Here is a 17,898-nt window from a genome sequence, read left to right on the forward strand (position 1 = left end):
TTACTATTCTTTTTTTAATTGAATGACCTATATATTTTCCCCAAACATAAAAACATAATAATGGCAACATTAGTCATATTTCCATTGAATTCGAAATTATTTAAATCGATTCAACCTTCAACATGAAACATTAATTGTTGCACTTCATAACGATATCACTCAATGCCGTAATTATCACATCAAATATTAACATTGGTTGCACAACATACAAGGTTATAAATTGAAAACAAAAATAATATGTGACTTAGTCAGACAAACCTATTCAGATTAATATTACTTATTAACTAATTTATTAAAATGACAACAATATCTTGTAAATCGCATATAAAAAACTACTGTTCAACATGTTCATTCGCAGGTGTTCGATTTATTGCTGATGATACAAAACATTGGACAGAGAGGTATTAGATATAATTTTTTATAGAACCTTATAGAAATAACGAAATAACAACATATAAGTATTTATTAAATGTCATATAAATTTTTTGTTTGTTTTTCAAATATTGTAAGGAATTCATTTGAAATAAAAAAAATCTTTGTTAAAATTGTGGTTGCTCTCATAGAGTTGTTTATATTATTTTGGGCAAGATGGCTGTGGATAGCACTTGTAGCGCTATCTTGGTATGGTTCAGCGCTTCTTATAATCGCAGCTTGGAATGCCTTTGTAACGAATCCTATAAGTTTCGGCGTAGAAACTACCTACACGGACTGGGACACGAGATTACCAACAGTTGCAATTTGTGAATTGTCCAATGATGACAAAATCTACAATGTTTCGGATACGTAAGTAACAATTAAAAATTATTCAGATTATTATTGATTCGATATAATTGCTTTGAAATAATAGTGAGAGTTCCTCCTGACTGGCTTTAAAACCCAGTTCGGTTACGGGCCTTGGGATTGCGCCCTTTATCCGGGCTAGTTCCTTCCCGGCAAGTAATCTTGCCGTGTAATTTTAGCCCGGTGGGCCTGGGTCACACTGACCCAGTGGTTGTCCTCCATATATTGAAAACCCTAGAGCGATTATTGTTTCAGAATATGGACACCAAAGCATCTCTTGGATCTTGAAGATGTCCTTAAAGATATTGCTTATTTCCGCGGTGTCGCATACAGTCTTCTTGAAGTGTGTTATACAAAAAAAATGTACGATCCACGCTGTCCATTATCCAATTATAGTTACTATGCTCAACTGATACGAAGTTCATGCCACGAAATTTTAAAAAATTGTTCTTACAACGATAAGGAGTTTAATTGCTGTGAATATTTCCAACCAATAGAAACGGATATTGGCGTTTGCTACATTATAAACTCTATACAGACAAAGTAAGTTATTTTGGTATAATTCAGCAACTTAAACAATTTTATATTCTTTATTACATTCATTGTTTTATGGAAAATCTATTGTCAATAATATTTATTCATGTACTAGTAAATATACTTACAATATATTACAATGAATATTAAAATGAATGAAAAAAAAAATTACTAATACAATCTGAAACGATTCACTCGCCACTTGTACGTTGATGGTAACAAGCACGAAACCTTCACACAACGATGTTAAACTCAATCAGATGAACCTGAACAAAAACAAATATTATCTTATATTATCTTATTATATAAGGTATAATAATGATACTATTTCTGACTTGAAATTTTTATTTATATATAATATAGTGTGTAAATTTTCTACATCAGCAACTGTTTGTGACTAAAATGAGTAAGATTTTCAGAAATCCTAAGCCATACCCAATGATAAATAATATCAAACAAAAAAGAGGAGTCCTCAAATTTCAAGTGATGTTAACTTCGATGGTAAGATAAAATTAATAAACATACTGAGAGCAATCGTTTGCAAAAAAATATTAAAGTTGTTAATATTAAAGTTGTTCTGATCCAAGATGTATACCTTGGGAGAAGATGAAGTTCCGAGTATAACAACAATATATTCGTCTACTTTAAAAATAATGCTTGGAAAACTGTATCGGTAAAATCAAATTTGTTTAAATTTATATCATCGGTGGAGTTGAAAACACACTAAAACGCCAATATAATATAGAATGAGTTTTCAATAAAAATATTATCGCATTTGTTTTTATTTTAATCAAAAAATTAATTTACTCCTCCTCTCACTCCTCCTCTCAAAGAGATCCTCCCTTTAGAAAGAGAGATTTTGTTGATTTAATGAAAAAGCAAGGAAAAATTGTTACGAGTATAAAAAACTAAAAACATTGTACTAAGCATCCCGTCTGAAAAATTATCGAAAACTACTTTATATATTAAAAGATGGGTCCCAAAAATGTGCACAAATTTGCTAAAAAACTGCACTAATCAGCGTAGAAAAAATACATTCCACGACATAAATAGCCCAAATGGCGATTTTAGTGTATTTTCCTGCCCACTGACGATATGACAATATTGATTACAGACCAAAGTCACCATATCAAAAATATATATATTTACAGACGGCAAGTAACAGTAAGGAATATTGAAGACGATCCGCTGGTGATAAAAACTACACCACAACAACGGGCATGTCGCTATCACGACGAAAATGATGGTGGTCTCTACCCACACTACTCGTATAGTGCTTGTAACGTTTTTTGTCGCAAACGGGCACAAATGGAACTCTGCCAGTGCAACGACCATTTTATGCTTGGCACAAGTAATCTAGAACTTTTTTTTATTAAAGTAACTCAAACTTTTGTTTGTTAGCAATTGGCGAGCTATAACAGTAAAAAGTATGGAAATAAAAGTAGAATTGCTTTAATCGAAAGATGCACGTTCGTATAATTATGTATTCCTGGAATTTTTAATAACGATGAATGTTCGAATTTTCGTCCACTGGGCGAACAAGATATTATGATTAAATGAAGTTTAAAAAGACTTATGTAGTGCAGCAGTCATTGTTATTTTTAACTTTGTAATGTCAATTATTTAAAACTCTACAGCAGAATCTGAACGATGTAACATCTCCGGTATGTGGTGTCTCCACACACATTCAAGTCACTTGACCACACTCAAACCTGCCTGGGCTAAGCGTCCCGGTCTCAGTTGCGATTGCATGCCGTCTTGTGATGAAACTGAAGTTACTGTTATAAAAGACGTTATAACATCGTAAGTTCTTACAAATTTAGTTTAGTGAAATGTTGTATTTCGAAATTCAATTACTCTGATGCAAAATATCACAACTTGCTGCTCCCTTGATTCGAGTTGTTATTATTGAATTAATTAGTAAAAGCAATATCGTATCGTATTACTTGACAAAGGTTTCATTTACATATATATACTTATTTTGCCAAGCGGTTCCATTGCGGACTATTAATTTTAAAAAATCTTATTGGCAATTTCGTTATTTTTCTTTACTGTTGCATGAGATTAAATGTAAGCACAAATGTTAATTACTTATTGTTTGATATAAAACAGGATTTGCATCCGTGCCCTTCTATTAAAGTCCACATCCTCTTTCCACCGGGCTTTGAATCCTACTTTATAATTAACAAATTTTCGTCCACGGCTTCGCTTAACAGACACAAGGCAAACAGCCAGAGTTACTTTCACATGTATAATTTTAATATGAATTCTTTAAAATATTTCTATTAAATAATTATTTCGTGAAACCGAATGCGATAATGCTTAATAATTCATCTGACAGACTTAAACCAAAAAAAAAGAAGACGTATGTTGAATTGATGCTTGCATATTTGCCAACCGAGAGATTTAAAAGAAACGTGGTAAGAAGTCAATTGGACTTAGTTGGTAAGTAACAATTATAGTTTTTTCCACGAACTTTTTTTATCCTATTTTTCTTTTCTACATCAATACCAGTTCACATTTACTCTGATAGTTTAAAAGTATTCAGTATATTGACCCTAATTATAAACTAAGCTTTTTTGGTAATCAAGCGAATCGAGCGAGCGAGAATCTATATTTACACGATAACAAAATAAAATATACATAAATATTTTTTCAAATTGGTATTTATTTTCACATAATTCAAAAAAAAAACTTATCGTATACTTTATGTACTACATAAACTATATATACTATATAACTATATTATAAACTATATATATAAGTATTTACCGATATATAATTTTAGCCAGCAGCTTTGTTATCTTGTAAGAACTCAAATTGTATCTCACTTGTGAAATCTTGACATACGACTTACCTCTGTAAGTCGCTGGATATATCTCTATATATGCTATTTGGTTCCATTTATCTTCTAAATTAATTATTATAGTCAAAATCGCATATCACCATACTGACATTTCACGATGGTTTTTAGCGGTTCTTATGGTTCTACAGCATAAAAAATCACGTCATTAAGTTTAAAATGCAAAAAACCAAACAATATTCTTTAAAATTAAAATAGATGTATTAATTAAAAAATAATAATTTTGGTTATAAGCATGCAAGAAGCATTAAGAAAATGCAAATTGCTGTTGACGATATTTCGCCTTGTAAACATCATATACATATATATTTTTAATTACAGTGTCTGTGGGTGGCACGGCGGGCTTGTTTGTCGGTGCCAGTTTGCTGAGCTTTGTTGAATTAATATTCTTTTTCACAATTCGTTTTATCAGCGACCTTTGTATGAAGATACATGAACGTGAACAAATAATACCTATCTACCAAAATTAAAACAATCTCCAAAATAAAAACGAAAATGAATTATAAATGCAAAAATTAATACAATTTTTCACTTAAAATCATAACCAATCAAAATAAAACATGCCATTGTCTCAAGTGCATTAAACAAAGACGGAGTGGGTTCCGCTGGTTTTTTTGTGGATATTTTTAGTGGTGAGTCTCACATCCCTAACTCATGTTGGGGAAACGCGTATTTCTAGCGAAAAAAAGTGCATTAAACAAAAAAAAAATTATAGACGAGTGTGTAATCAAGACATCTATGACATCATTCCGTATCATTTACTACATAGGAAAAGGGAACGACCTATTTAGTAGACTGCGTGAATATCATTATACAGTCATCACAACGAGTAACGACCCCACTTATTATAATCATAGAGCAAATTGAAATAATGAAGAACTTCACCGATTTCGGTCTTTGGTACTTTGCACAGACAAAAACCAACCAGGTATTATGGTGCACAAGTTGCACATGTACACTCTGTATTCCTCTAACTCTCATAATCTAACAGAACTGCACTCCAACTCCGGATAGAGTTCAGTTGCAGTATAACCAACAGCTTTACCTGACACGAGTAGCAGAAAATCTGAATTCATTAAGTTCGGACATATAAGCTATATAAGGTAGACATAAGACCAAAGAGACAATTAACGAAGCAAATAAAACATACGTGTCCAAAAATCTCTGGCCCCATTCATCACAGGAAACTATGGTCATAGTTACAGCTGTTGCAAGCGACAAATCGATGCCCTACATCTTAAAGGGACCTGACACTACTCAATGTAATTAAATTACATTATGCAGAATCTAAAGAGCTTATCCGAATTTACGCTCTGACATTTATAGCAAATTGTATTCGCTTTCAAGTATAGTAGGGAGACCAATTCACAGGCCACTTAAAACAAACGATTCCCTACATCTTATCAATATATATGTAGATCATACAGAGTCAAAATTTATTGGAATTTACACACTGAAATTGATCGAAGGTTTTATCTGAATCGAGGTTGATTTATATGGTATCATCGTATTAACAGATATATACATATATAAAACAAATAACAATAATTTTAATTATTATCAACTAGCTACCCGTCCCGGCTCCGCAAAGGTAATTTCGCAATTCGGTAAGGTAGAGGTTCCACATAAAACATTTATATTGAAAGAAAAAAAATTTTTTTTTTAATGATGTAGATTATCACTAAATTAATTTTAATTCTACAACTATCTAACAAGCGATCGTTATGTCTTATTTTATTAATATAATGCAATAAATACATACGCACTATAATATTTTTAATTATTCTTGTTTGTTTCCATTTAGCAAAAGTCATGACACTTAATTAAGAATGGTCGCTAACAGATTGATTAGCGGTTTCCTGTTTTGACTTACTTCATTTTTTATTGTTGATGAAAATTAATTGTTACAATTGTTTACAATATGCTTTGTGTTAGACTAGCAAATCCAACTTCGCAGTAATACTATTAAAGTTTTATTTCTGAATGTTTTAATTTTATTTTAACCACGTAACGTATCAATTTGTACTCGTTCATCTTTTATTTATCTTTGAACAAATCCGAATCCTAAAACTTTGTAACATGTATCACTCCACATACTAATTGTATTTAGAAAAATAAGGCTATCCACCATTTTTTTTTGAACTTCATCACTACTTCAATTATCTTCGGTAATCGCTGATATCTGACTTTTATTAATAAACCTAAACATGAATCTGCATTTTTCTTATTTCAAGAATAATGGCCTTTCATATAACTTAATAAGTATATTCATATAACTTACTTAGTATATATATATACTCCTTTCTCAGAGCTCAACCGCTAAACAATATGAAACTCCTGTACCTCCTTTTCATACTTCTAAACTCTCCGACGTATATCATTGTTGACAGCTGTCCATTGACTGTTCACCAATATGACAGACCTAGTTAGTCAGCGAGTTTTAATTTTTTTAACTAGACAATAACTACGTTATTTTTTATTATAAATCCAATATTTCATAGACGAGCGATCAATAGTATAATACTTTTACAAAATACACTTAAATATACAGATTTTTTATTAATATTCACTACCTATAGAGTACAATACTTTTTCGGAATACCAAGCTCACGTTTCAAACTCAATTGACAAGTTTTTGCCTTAAGAACTTAATTAATATATATAATTTAAGAAGCCGATGAGAACGTGAATCTTAGCAAAAGCAAGTTCAAACCCTACCTACCTACCTACCAAGACTAGGACCTCTAAATTTCTGTGCCTAATTTATAGACGTAATTATTTGATGAAATTAAAATATGGTAATAAAGAAACATCGTGATGAAAACTAGTGTTGCATGAAAATCTGCCACATGTTTATCCACCAACCCTTGGAGGTGCGTGTTGGAATAAGTCGATGTCACCTTCCTGTGTCATCAATTCCATCGCGCACAAAGAAATTTGGCAACTCTTTTCTTTGTCGCACTTCCAAAAAATGGAACTTTACCAGCACACGTGTTTTCCTCCTCTTATAACTTGGGTTCCTCCAAACGAGGCGTGAAAAGGCATCTTGCGGGCTGGCAAGGCGTGGCGGCTAGTGCAGAACATTCTTCCCGGCTGTACTAGCCGTCATCGCGTTTGGACTCTACTACCACTTACCATCAGATGGAGTGTAGTACTTTGTCTACCCGGTAAATATAAATATAAGTTCATAAACTTCTCAAATGAAAAACAGTTCAGCAGTGGGATATTTACAGACGGTTACTTTTAACAGTTTTAAGAATTTAGTCTTCAATTAAGGGAAACTCACGCTACTGTTAATACACCTATAAAAATAAGTTTAAGAAAAAAGTCTTAAATAAGTCTATAATAGTCTTTATTGTTCAACCTTAAAAGAAACACAATGCCATAATACTGGTTTTTTTACACTTTATAAGTACATTTTTCTAGTAGTACATAATATTTTAACTAACATCGATAAGTAACTTGTGATACACAATTATAATACATATAATTAAAACATAAAAAAAGAAATACCAGCAATTACAAATTCAAGTTATTACTAATATTCCAATATATTTTTCCTACCAGTTATGCGTAATGCCAGATGCATTAGGGGTCAGTATGACTCTAGCCCAAAGTTTAAAGTTCGAACCTGCGACTATATATGGTTAGGCTACCATTATACCGTTGAGCTACTGTGATTAAAATCTACTAAATTTTATTAATTAAAATTCTACTTCACTAATTATTTATTGTTAAATATATTTTAAAGCATTTTATATTTAAATAATATATTTAATTTGTGTGATGATTCGAATTTTTAAAGTTTTCTTTAAACACACATCATTATGGTTAACTTTTATAACACTACATCCTATAGACAACATACTTTTTTTTTCAAATGTGTTTACACAAATAACCTTTAAGTATATTGCCATAAACAAATACCCCTTTTGTGTATATTCCCCTAGGCTTAATATATACTTATCAGTGCAAAGGTATGGTCTTATTGGAACGATAAATATTTATGATCTCAGAAATATTTCACAGTTCCCTTAAGAATACTACGTCCACAAATCTTTTTTACATTGGCTACAATAAATATAACTTTTAATAAAAGTTTATAAAAAGTGTACAAATACTAATGAAAGACTGAATAGAAATTTAAAAAAAAGATAAATGATTAATGCAACATTGCACTAGTGCGCTTGTATGCATATTGATATCTATTATGTAAGTAATAAAGCTACTTTTAATTTGATGTGTACATAAATACCAAAATTGTCATAAGTATATCCGATCAAATAATTACTCTAATATCACTTAAAACAATTTAAAATCTAAAGCAATTAATATTGCTTAACATTAAATGTATTGTCAGAAAATTAATGATTCTATTACTACTTTACTTTACCTAATATATTATAATAATAATTTTTACTAATTTTATTTATATTTTTGTCATATAATCGACTGCAAGTGCATTTTATATGTCAGACTAAACTGATATCATTTTCTATAAATTAAGTTAAAATGATATTAAAAATTGACTTGTTATGAGAATATTAGTGTCTTCGTAAGTACCACCACCGGCTGCATGGGCTGTGGAGCTGGAACCGCCGGTACCTCATGCAATGCCATTGAGGTATTTGTTTCATACGACGTAAAGCTTCCATCTGTTCATAAATAATATATTAAGGAAATTTATAAATATAGATTTTTTTAAATTATATAAATAGAATTTTAAACAATACTAAATTTAATAGATACTTTTATGAATTTTAGAAATATATGTAATATTATAACTAGCTTTTGAAGCTCGCAATTAATACGTTTATTTTAAGTACAATAAACATTTGAGTATATATAGTGATAGCCCGTTTACGCCTCTATTATATCTAAAATTATCTGTGTACCAAATTTCACACACTTTTGTTTAGGCTATAATGTTCATTTTATATTAAAATATTTGTATAAAATAAAAATTATTATATTATCGAATCAATAACAAAATAATAAACAATAAAACACTAAAGCTGAGTGAATCGCGATTTTTATTTTATACCGATAATCAAAAAACACCAACACTACACTATATATAGGTAGGTTTTTAACAACAAATATCCATTATCTTACCCTTGATATTTATTTCTTTATTAAGACAAAATTGCCATTGACAAAATTATAAACTTTAATACTCACATAATCTATTTGCCCATTTCTTAAAGGATAAGCTTCCACGATTATGAAAATGCACAAAATAAATGCTAACAGAAAGCACGTGACAGGCTTCATAATTAACTACACTTTACAAGCAACTATTTTTCTTTAAAATTCTTTACACGTTTGTTTAGCGCGAAGTTTTTATGAGCAATGCATGGTCGTTGTGCTATTCCCGCCGTTTAAAAGGGAGCGCGCCCACACACTTTCTTCCCGGCAAGATATTGCGAACATCGCGCTAAGAGGAGGCGGAAGCGATTCCGTTATAAAAACAAGAAAAGTGCTGAAAAATAATAGCAATATTTTTATATATATTTATACCATAGTAATATTTTTATATATATTTATATTCTCTTTTATTTAATATTTAATATTACGTTTAATTTATAATTAAAATAAAGCGCAAACTTTTAGTGCAACTTAATAGAATAATATTGATTAATTGATGTACTGGATGAGAGACTAACAGCCTGTTAGGAATATTATGCCTAATTCATTGATAAATAGTTCAAATAGAAATCATTTATGTAAATAAGTATAAACTTTTTATAATTATAATATTATTAATAAAAAAATAGTTACTTTTAATTAACATTACACCCAGCACCCAGCACATATCAACAGTCTCAACAGAATAAAAGCATAACAGTCGATAAATGTTTTACGTAAAGGAAAAAAATAATAATAATTCGATAATGTGCGTACGGATCGATCCTAATATTCCATCCACTTATAGCTACGAGTATAAAAAATCCCTTAACGAAATTAATAAACAATAAAAAAACACAATAGGTAACTAATAATTAAGAAGATCTAATCCATACTACAGTTTTTACACTACAATACACTTTCATATTATTATATAAAAATAATATTAAGTAATTTATTATTTATATTAAAATACATAAAAAAATCAGGTAGGCGTAGGCGACCGATGCCCGTGATAATTGCTATATATTTGAGAAGAGAACAGTTTGCTATTTTTTGCCAGTGTTTTATATACTAGTATTTATTTATTTTTATAGAATAGGAAGGCGGACGAGCATATGGGCCACCTGATGGTAAGTGGTCACCAAACGCCCTTAGACATTGGTATTGTAAGAAATGTTAACCATCGCTTACATCACCAATGCGCCACCAACCTTGGGAACTAAGATGTTATGTCCCTTGTGCCTGTAATTACACTGGCTCACTCATCCTTCAAACCGGAACACAACAATACCAAATACTGCTGTTTTGCGGTAGAATGTCTGATGAGTGGGTGGTACCTACCCAGACGAGCTTGCACAAAGCTCTACCACCAGTAATAATATTATATATTATAAACCTATATATATTTTCTTGTATTACACGGAGCGGTTCGCCCGCGGAAATTTAAATTTCATTCACACTCGTTGTTTGATTAAACGGTAATCCGACACGACCGGTGAGGGGATCAGGCGCAGGACAAACGCTTTCTTTCTTGCTTTTCTTCTCGAAAAGAACGTCTCGAGACACGAGAATATATCGCTGCCAACTTTGTACCTCAGGGCTAAGACATTTATTTTGCCACTGACGCTCAAAGTATACAGTTACCTTTGAGCGCCAACATAGACGTACGAGCAGGGCAGTTCTCTAGTCCACGGTTTAAAATCAAGTTGCAAGATTTGACCCACTCGTGACGATGTGGTTCTCCAGGCCGATTTAAAAAAAACTCGCAGTCTGCTATCGATGGCTTATATTATATTAATATAGTGAATAGGTAAGTTTTATAGTAGAGCTCTCATATCATTATATTTTCAGGATAAAGGCGATTATAATAAGTATTAATGTTGCATATCAACAATTTCCGAGACTGTCTTGTCGGTCTTCACACCTTCCATGCCGCAAAAAAGCGCCCATTTTAATTCAATTTAACTTTCACGCAGTATAAATCCCTATCGATATATAATAAGTTCACAAATTATAATTTTGAGGTGCCCACTGCCTAAACTTGAATTCATATTGGTTCAACAATGCTTCGAATTATGGGGAATAATAATTCTTTTATTTTATTTGTGTTGATTCTGAGATTGCTAGAGAACAAATCAATTAAAATATGAATTGTTATAAAATTTTAATAGTAGAACTGGACATTATTTATTGTTATTATTTATTGGATGTATGTTTTTGCTTGTCAAATCTATTGTACTATATACTTTTTTACTTTAACGATTAAATGTAATTGCATATTTTTGCTAAGATAACATCTATAAAAAGCGGTCTATTGATCTCGGTGGAGCTATTCTCTAAACTCAAGCTCGAAACGCGAACATAAACAAATGATACGCGCATCAATTTATCGAACTTAACTTATCATTACTACTCGTGTTAAGTTTTTTGTTTTAATTTCATTTTGATAAATAATGAAAATTGTATATCGAAAAATTTGAGTAGGTTTCTTAGACGTAGGTTCCCCAGAATTTTTCCGCGAACTGGAGTCGACAGTTGAGTCAAAGGATAATTAGATTAGCGTTCTGTAAGGTCCGATTACGTGTTCATACAATCATTTAGACTGCCTACAAAGATTTAGGTTCTAGAATGTTGCGATTCTGAATCATCTATATGAATTATGCCATATATAAAATAGTATCTTTAAATATGTTATAGTAGTTACATTATCTTCGAGCTTCGACATTTAATAAGAAGCCTAAAAAATGCCGCGTATGTTACGCACACAGACTTCTATAATAGGAATAGATATTAAAAAATAGACTAAATACAATGACGTCGACGAATTTATTAATATGTTAATATTAATAAATTCTTAGGCTTAAAAGTGCGCTTGCGCTCAGACAGCCTTCTATTTAACATGAGTTTTGGAGACCACGAAAAGCCAAAATATGCCATAAATTGGAGCAAACTTTTGGGCAATTTTTAAGTATTTCTAAAAAAAGGTTATAGGAACGTCGTTTTGAAACCTTTCATTCGGTAGAAATGTTTAATTATAAAAAGTAGAGTCTTCAAAGGGAAATCCGTTATTCAGTTAAATAATCAAATCCAGTTAAGACCGCGTGCAATATACTCGATTAGTTATGTCCTCGTACCAATGAACATTTACTGTTATCAGCCCGAGGTATCTTTTCTTTGAAATAAGAAAACTATTCGTGAAAAGTTGCCTAAAACAAAGCTAACAATCAGAAAGAATTTGCTCTCAATGAATAAAATATAACATTTTAATGCATTAATATTTTTTAATACTATACTGAAAATACGGCTTTAAGAAAAAAACCGTTTCGATAAGAAAATATCATTTACTAAATTTCCTCTTAAATGGTCACCCCAGCGCAATTTGGTATCGATCGGTGGTTCAACAAAAGAGACGTAGATATCACTTTGCTCTCCTCGTGTTTGTCGCATTAAAATGGGAAAGCAACTAAATACACTGTAGGTCGCTATTATGAATTTATTTTCGTAACTAGTCTAAATAAAAAATATCTGGTGTCAATACAAAATGTAGGGTTGGCACGAGAGTCAACTTATAACTACAATCATCGTGAAAAAATAACAGTGATCAGGGTAAGTCATAACACATTATGAAATATAGCTATATATTAGAACAGCGCTTAATTTTTTTAACCAAAACTTTATATGTAATCTTATAAAAATAAAGTTAATGAATTTTTATACTTTAAATATATATGTTTATTGAATTGCATAACAATTGTGACATATTTTATAAAATTGGCCATGGGACTCATTAATTCCTTGGCTTTACTAAGTCAATTAAAAGGAAGTAAAACGAAGGTCAGATCAATCCTCAATTTATTGTTACCTTTTCATTGTTACACATATACTGGAGTATATATTTTGTTTACACGGTAATTCATCACACATATCATGGTATATATGTTTTAAATAAACATTCATAAACAAAGTAAAAAACATGTTTTTATTTAAAAAATATTGTAGGTACTCAAAGATGCCAAGTGAATAAGAGAATAATCTAAAATGAGTAGGCTAAGCGTGCTAGGCGGTGGCGAAGCATGTGGTGCGAGATGGACTCTGGGAGCGCTTCTCCTGGCACCACTCGCCGCCGCCAACTCTAGCTACTGTGCTGTGCCTGCTATCTTACTATTGGGCAGTTTTACAGCTATAGCAAGTAAGGAAATTTTTCACCTAGCCGATAATAATAAGATCAAAAATAAATTTTACGTTAATTGATACAATAATATATTTTTAGCGTTTACTTACCGTGACCTAAAGAAATTAGCAGAATTGCTGCCTCCTTCAAAAACAGCTAGAGGTCGGAGAGAGAGAAATCTACGTTCTTTTGGTGATTTCATGGCTATGTGGATGTGTTTTCTCTCTCATCTGGTAGCAGTCGCTGTTTGCGCTAGGATTCTTAGTGCTACAGCTGATCATGTAACTGGTGGAAGGACAAGAAGATGGTTGTTTGGATATGAAACAAGGTCCTTGGGGGAGCCATGGCCCGATGTGTTGGGGGTAACTGTTGTGATGGTCGTATGTGCCATGTTTATGTGTGGCCTAGAGGTACTAGTGAAAAACGCGTTTTTATATTATGTAAATATGTATGTTTTTTTTTGTTGTGTCATTTTGTATTGTATTTTGTTTTAGGAGAGTATGATGTTCACTTTTATGCTATTGATTGTCCTTTATATATTTAGCCAATGCTTTGCTATATTTGGATTAATAAACTTGGATATAACGAATATAAAAATACCAATTCCTATAACTATTTACGAGGTAAAATCGTTTTTATATTTAATTAATTTATTTTATATTAATTATAGATTAAAAACGTACTATTATTATTTTAGCTATTTGCTGCGGGAGCGCCGGTTTCGTATGCCTTTTGTGTCGTATCGCCTCCAAAAGAAAATGAGACAATAAAAAAGAAATTAATCGTAATGGTTATTTTACCAACAATCGTGCTCAGCAGCTTATGTTTTCTCTACACTAATATGCTAAAAGGGTAACTTCATTTACTAAAGAGTAATCAATAATAATGTATCGCAAACATTTTTGTTCTAACTACAATATATTTTTAGAACTAGTATTGACGCCGCTTTACCCGTCACGACATTATTGGAAGCAAGAGCAGCAGCTTGGATTTGTCCTGTATTAGCAGCTATTACCGTTGCCGGAGTTTGCTTAGCGTTGACAGAGCTTTGTCCAATACTTTTCTCCGTGCTAGTTGCCTTAGCCTCGCCAGAATGGAAGGTATTAACAAGATCAATGACCTATGAAAGCACCACTACTGGGAGCCCGGTATTGGCTGTGTTTACTGCAGGTTGTTGAAGCTTTTTCAAACTAAATATTATTAGCGTAACAGATTAGATTTAGATTATTTTATGGTGTTTTTTTCTATTTTAGGCAGTCTCGCAGCGATTCTCGCATTTGCTTGTCCCTTGTCACATATGATAACTCTAATGAACGCTAGTCATTTACTGAGTGTCTGTATACAAGCATTCCATTTTATCGTTATGCAATGTGTTCCTACAACTGAGCAAATGGAAGCTGGAGGTAGGTTAAATTACTAATATAATAAATTATTACTATAAGAAAAAAAATAACAAAAACGTTTATATATTTTTCTTTAATATTATGGTTATTTTCAGATGTAGAGTACAAACGACTAGGTAACGAAAATCCATTACGAGCAGCAAAGTCATCTGAAAAAAAAGCTAAGCGTGGCTTATGGTTCATACCGTCAGCTATTCGCCACACTAAGACATTAGAAAGCATTAAATCAAAAGTAGGAAAAGGTAAATAATTGCTTTATACATAGATAATTGCTTTTATAAAAGTATACCTACTGTTGGCTGTTTATTATTCTAGAAACAGAAGATCGTGAATGTCTTCTCCTAGATGAATATTCTGGCTGTCAAACAGAAGAAACAGATCAAGCTACAAGTGGAAGTAGTGGAATAAGAGTTTTAACATTGGCTCAAGAAGAAGACATGGCATCGGATTTGGAAGCAAGTGATGGGGAAATGTCATCGGGTGACGATTCTACTGATATTGATGCAGTTGTCAAAGAATACAGAGATAGAATACAGGTAAAATAACAATAGATAATATATAATCCTCAGAATGGTTAAGTAACGGTCCTTTTAATTAGGTTGTAACAGCAATTCCTGAAGCTAATCTACCCACTCCGCCGTGTATGCGCGGAGCACGCTGGTCAGCAATCGGCGCTTTAATACAAGTTCTTGCAAACGCTTTCATTGCTGTTGCGTTCTGTGATGAAGCTGTACGATTACCTATGCTTATTACTGGCGTACTATGTAAGTGTGTCATTATTTTATTTATAAGTCATAAATAATTGAAATTATTGAATATATTGAAAATCATTATATTCTCATTACTCTACTCTAATAAGTCACTAGCATTCTTGCCACCATTCCACGCAGTCATGATTAGTCCAGTAGTTATTTTCAATTTATATTTGTATACACTTAAGACCTAAAATAAAATAACTCTTATGTAAATCACTTATAATAATAAAGTATATTGGTTCTAGTGTGGCTAAGCGGTACATTTATAAGTACCTGGCAACCAGCACACATTATTGGCATCAAGCGATTTCAGAAGCTACAAGGGCCGATCACAATGACGTTATCTTTGCTGTTTCTTACTCCACTACTTCTTAGCTCTTGGCCTGCAATAATTCTCTTCGCCGGGGCTGGTTTGTATACTAAGCTATTTAGGTGTTTAAACCATAACGTTAATACCAGTGGCGTATTTACCCTATGAGCAAGAGACACGTGCCCAGGGTGGCAGATCTTGTAGGGATGGCAGCCTAGGCGCCTATCATAATAGCTAGCAATATTTTATTACAAATTAAAAATTTGTCTTTTCTAAAGGAACTCGAAGAACCTGTCTAATCAAGATCACACACAGGTGCTCTAAAACTCATTTTTAGTTACCAACCTAGTCTAATAAGTACTTTTCAAAGTGGTTGCAATATTTTTTGTTTCCTAGGCGCCAAATCTTAAAATACGCTACTGGTTAATACTCTACATTTCGGCAATAATTAAACTGTACGTGATGAGTTGTCACTCAAAAATATATATATGAATAGGCATATGATTTAGTAGTTATTGTTTATTTAGTCATGGTTCATCGTAAACATAAACTTAACTTTTTTTTAAATTATAGTTTTAGATTTAATACGCATGTTTTCATTTAATTGTGTTTACAGTTTCTTAGGATCGTCACCATCCTTATAGACGGAGTATCTAAACTACTGCTTAATTTTTTTATATAAATATAGAAATAAATTACAATTTATTTGTAACAATAATATGAGTTATTTATATTCAATTTAAATACTAATTTAATTAATTAAACTGTATTCTAGGTGTTGTAATTTATGCTCGATGTGAACGTTGGTGCGGAGACCTTGCAGTGCAACAAGCAAGAAGTACCCTTGAAAGACGCAAGATAAGGCATGTTTCATCAGCTGTACCTCTCACTGGCACACGTCTCACCCACATAGACACCGTTTATATTGCCAGGTATCCATATTATATTTTATTAATTCACCAATCTAAATCCAAACAATCATTACTGAATTTTCTAATCGGTGAAAGAATAAAACGAACGGAATCGAATTGTATTGTTTGCATTTGTTGAAAATTTCTTATGACATTTCATAAGTTTTTTTATATAGAATAGGAAGGCGGACGAGCCTGGCCCATATGGCCACCTGATGGTAAGTGGTCACCAACGCCCATAGACATTGGCATGGTAAGAAATGTTAACCATCGCTTACATCACCAATGCGCCACCAACCTTGGGAACTAAGATGTTATGTCCTTTGTGCCTGTAATTACACTGGCTCACTCACCCGTCAAACCGGAACACAACAATACCAAGTACTGCTGTTTTGTGGTAGAATATCTGATGATCCGGTTGTACCTACCCAGACGAGCTTGCACAAAGCTCCACCACCAGTAATTTAAGTTAAAAAAATTATACCTTTTATTTTTTATAGATGACAAGAAGATGACTCAGACACGAGTCTGGATAATCTGATAGATGAAGAAGACCCCGATGCTGAAATAGAATGACATGAACCTAAAACGATTTTAATCGTCACTGAATAGAGAATTCTATTTGAATACCACAAAAATCGTTAACCAGACCTGGTATCAAATCCAATATAGAAAAGTATAGAAATATTGTTGAAAAATATTTGTAAAAATAACATTGTCAATTTAAAATAGCCTAACATAGAATATTAACGGCTTGTTAACATTCTAGCAGTGTAGGCTTGAAAACGTAAAACTGTAGGCATATAAATATTCATATTAAATAAACATAAACTATGTCCTTTTAAAGTATTTCAAAAACAAATTTTTAATACTAAATGTAAGTTTCCTAACATCATTGCAATTAGTCAAATTATTTGAATACGTACGCGTTCGATATATCAATTCTCACATGTTATAATGCATAAGATATATAAATCATCCGTCCATAAAGTTGCATTATTAAAAACATGTTTAAATTCTATGCTTAAAGAAAAAGATTTT

At 31.8% G+C, this 17,898-nt stretch overlaps 2 protein-coding genes across 2 annotated transcripts; both read left to right on the forward strand.

Moving 5' to 3' along the window:
- Nucleotides 1-257: 257 nt before the first annotated feature.
- LOC126774011 (sodium channel protein Nach-like) lies at nucleotides 258-5,789 on the forward strand. Its single transcript, XM_050495303.1, has 7 exons — nucleotides 258-401; nucleotides 589-783; nucleotides 1,036-1,323; nucleotides 2,466-2,665; nucleotides 2,952-3,117; nucleotides 3,656-3,759; nucleotides 4,499-5,789. Exons 1-7 carry the CDS (start codon nucleotides 298-300, stop codon nucleotides 4,645-4,647), a joined length of 1,206 nt encoding a protein of 401 aa, XP_050351260.1. The 5' UTR covers nucleotides 258-297; the 3' UTR covers nucleotides 4,648-5,789.
- Nucleotides 5,790-12,674: 6,885 nt separating this feature from the next.
- On the forward strand, nucleotides 12,675-17,877 carry LOC126773992 (uncharacterized). The gene is made up of 13 exons (XM_050495273.1): nucleotides 12,675-12,913; nucleotides 13,307-13,496; nucleotides 13,578-13,888; nucleotides 13,973-14,101; nucleotides 14,176-14,330; nucleotides 14,407-14,648; nucleotides 14,732-14,881; nucleotides 14,977-15,123; nucleotides 15,197-15,417; nucleotides 15,480-15,645; nucleotides 15,882-16,046; nucleotides 16,722-16,878; nucleotides 17,358-17,877. The coding sequence occupies exons 2-13, from the start codon at nucleotides 13,346-13,348 to the stop codon at nucleotides 17,359-17,361; spliced, it is 1,998 nt and encodes a 665-aa protein (XP_050351230.1). The 5' UTR covers nucleotides 12,675-12,913; nucleotides 13,307-13,345; the 3' UTR covers nucleotides 17,362-17,877.
- Nucleotides 17,878-17,898: the final 21 nt, after the last annotated feature.

The sequence above is a fragment of the Nymphalis io genome, chromosome 15 (genome assembly GCF_905147045.1).
Source record: "Nymphalis io chromosome 15, ilAglIoxx1.1, whole genome shotgun sequence".
NCBI classification, from domain to species: domain Eukaryota; kingdom Metazoa; phylum Arthropoda; class Insecta; order Lepidoptera; family Nymphalidae; genus Nymphalis; species Nymphalis io.